At 32.0% G+C, this 1,289-nt stretch overlaps 1 protein-coding gene across 1 annotated transcript; it reads left to right on the plus strand.

Moving 5' to 3' along the window:
* The first annotated feature begins 319 nt into the window (after nt 1–319).
* LOAG_15347 (hypothetical protein) lies at nt 320–935 on the plus strand. The gene is made up of 3 exons (XM_020448923.1): nt 320–420; nt 527–679; nt 806–935. The coding sequence occupies exons 1-2, from the start codon at nt 340–342 to the stop codon at nt 674–676; spliced, it is 231 nt and encodes a 76-aa protein (XP_020300963.1). The 5' UTR covers nt 320–339; the 3' UTR covers nt 677–679; nt 806–935.
* Nucleotides 936–1,289: the final 354 nt, after the last annotated feature.

Here is a 1,289-nt window from a genome sequence, read left to right on the forward strand (position 1 = left end):
GGAAAAAGAACTATTTTTTGAGTCATGGCATATAGTTGTACGGAGCAAAGATTACTCAGATTAAAAACGAATTCATTGTACATTTACAGAAATTTGCTGTATGTTTGCTTTGCTTCCCACAAATTTATTCAGTTTTCATTTCTACTTTTGCAAAGCAAAAGGTGTGATGCTGAAATTAGTGATTTGTTATGATTTCTTGAAAATTTTCGATTATCAATCATGTTTCTCAAATTCAGGAAAGGGACAATTTGAATTTCTGTTAGTCTTGAATTCTACACGCTAAAATGTATTCGAATTCTTCACTTGTCTTCTTTCATTAAGGTACAATATTCCGTAACAATGAAGAGTGCACGATACATATTACCATTACTCATTGGTATTTATAACATATTGTTAGCAACGTCTGAAAGACCACCTTGGGTAATTTTTATGAATTCATATTGTCATGATGATTGCAATGAAAGACAGTAAAAGAGGGATGAATTTATTCAGTTTCAGTAACAATCGTTTATTCAATAATTTGAAGGTCTTTCTCAACTACAACTTGGTTGGTGAAAGTTATGATTACGTTCACGGTAATCAAAATCAAAATCCCGTACAGCAAGGATACGAGGAAGATCTTGCCATTGAAAGCCCATCATGGAATCACACTACACCTCCCGTCATTGGCATTTAATCGGTACATCAGTGATTTAATGCTATCATAGAATTGAGCCTACCATCATATATTCTTTTAAATACACTATTAGCGCTACTTTTCTTTCCGCTGCCTAATAATCCTTCTGTTGCAGTTAATGTTGTTTAGATCTGTTGTGGTTAACGTTCCTAGAAGTGCTATGCCGAAGAATCATGGCCAATTTATCAGCTATATTGGTTTACGAACGAGAATATTATGCACACTCTGATATTTGTTGTTGAATAAAATTGAAATCTAATTTTGTCAACATGTTTTACTGAAGTGTGATTGTTTTTAATTTTCATTTTGTAACATTTTTTTTTTTTATTTTTTTTTTTTTTGTAACATTTGAAAAGTTACGAGAAAAACTCAACGAGATTCAATGCAAATATAAATAACTTCTTATGGTCCATTCAATAATACGGATGACAAAAGTTATGATTGAGCCATTGGAGGACGTATAAATAGATGTTATAAGAGAACTTTTATTCTGTCCTTCCTAACAAACTTCCATGCAAGTTTTTGCACTCCGTCGAAAAGTCTTTAGCTAATTTCCCTGCTTGATTATTTGATGCACAGAAAATACATGCACTAATTTCAGGTTGATTTCATT

Source organism: Loa loa, assembly GCF_000183805.2.
Source record: "Loa loa unplaced genomic scaffold supercont3.1833, whole genome shotgun sequence".
In the NCBI taxonomy this organism is placed as follows: domain Eukaryota; kingdom Metazoa; phylum Nematoda; class Chromadorea; order Rhabditida; family Onchocercidae; genus Loa; species Loa loa.

Excerpts from the sequence above, each read along its gene's own strand:
- LOAG_15347 (XM_020448923.1), top strand. The coding sequence starts at position 340 with ATGAAGAGTGCACGATACATATTACCATTACTCATTGGTATTTATAAC. Across the intron at positions 421-526 it reads CGTCTGAAAGACCACCTTGG|GTCTTTCTCAACTACAACTT; the intron begins GTAATTTTTATG and ends AATAATTTGAAG.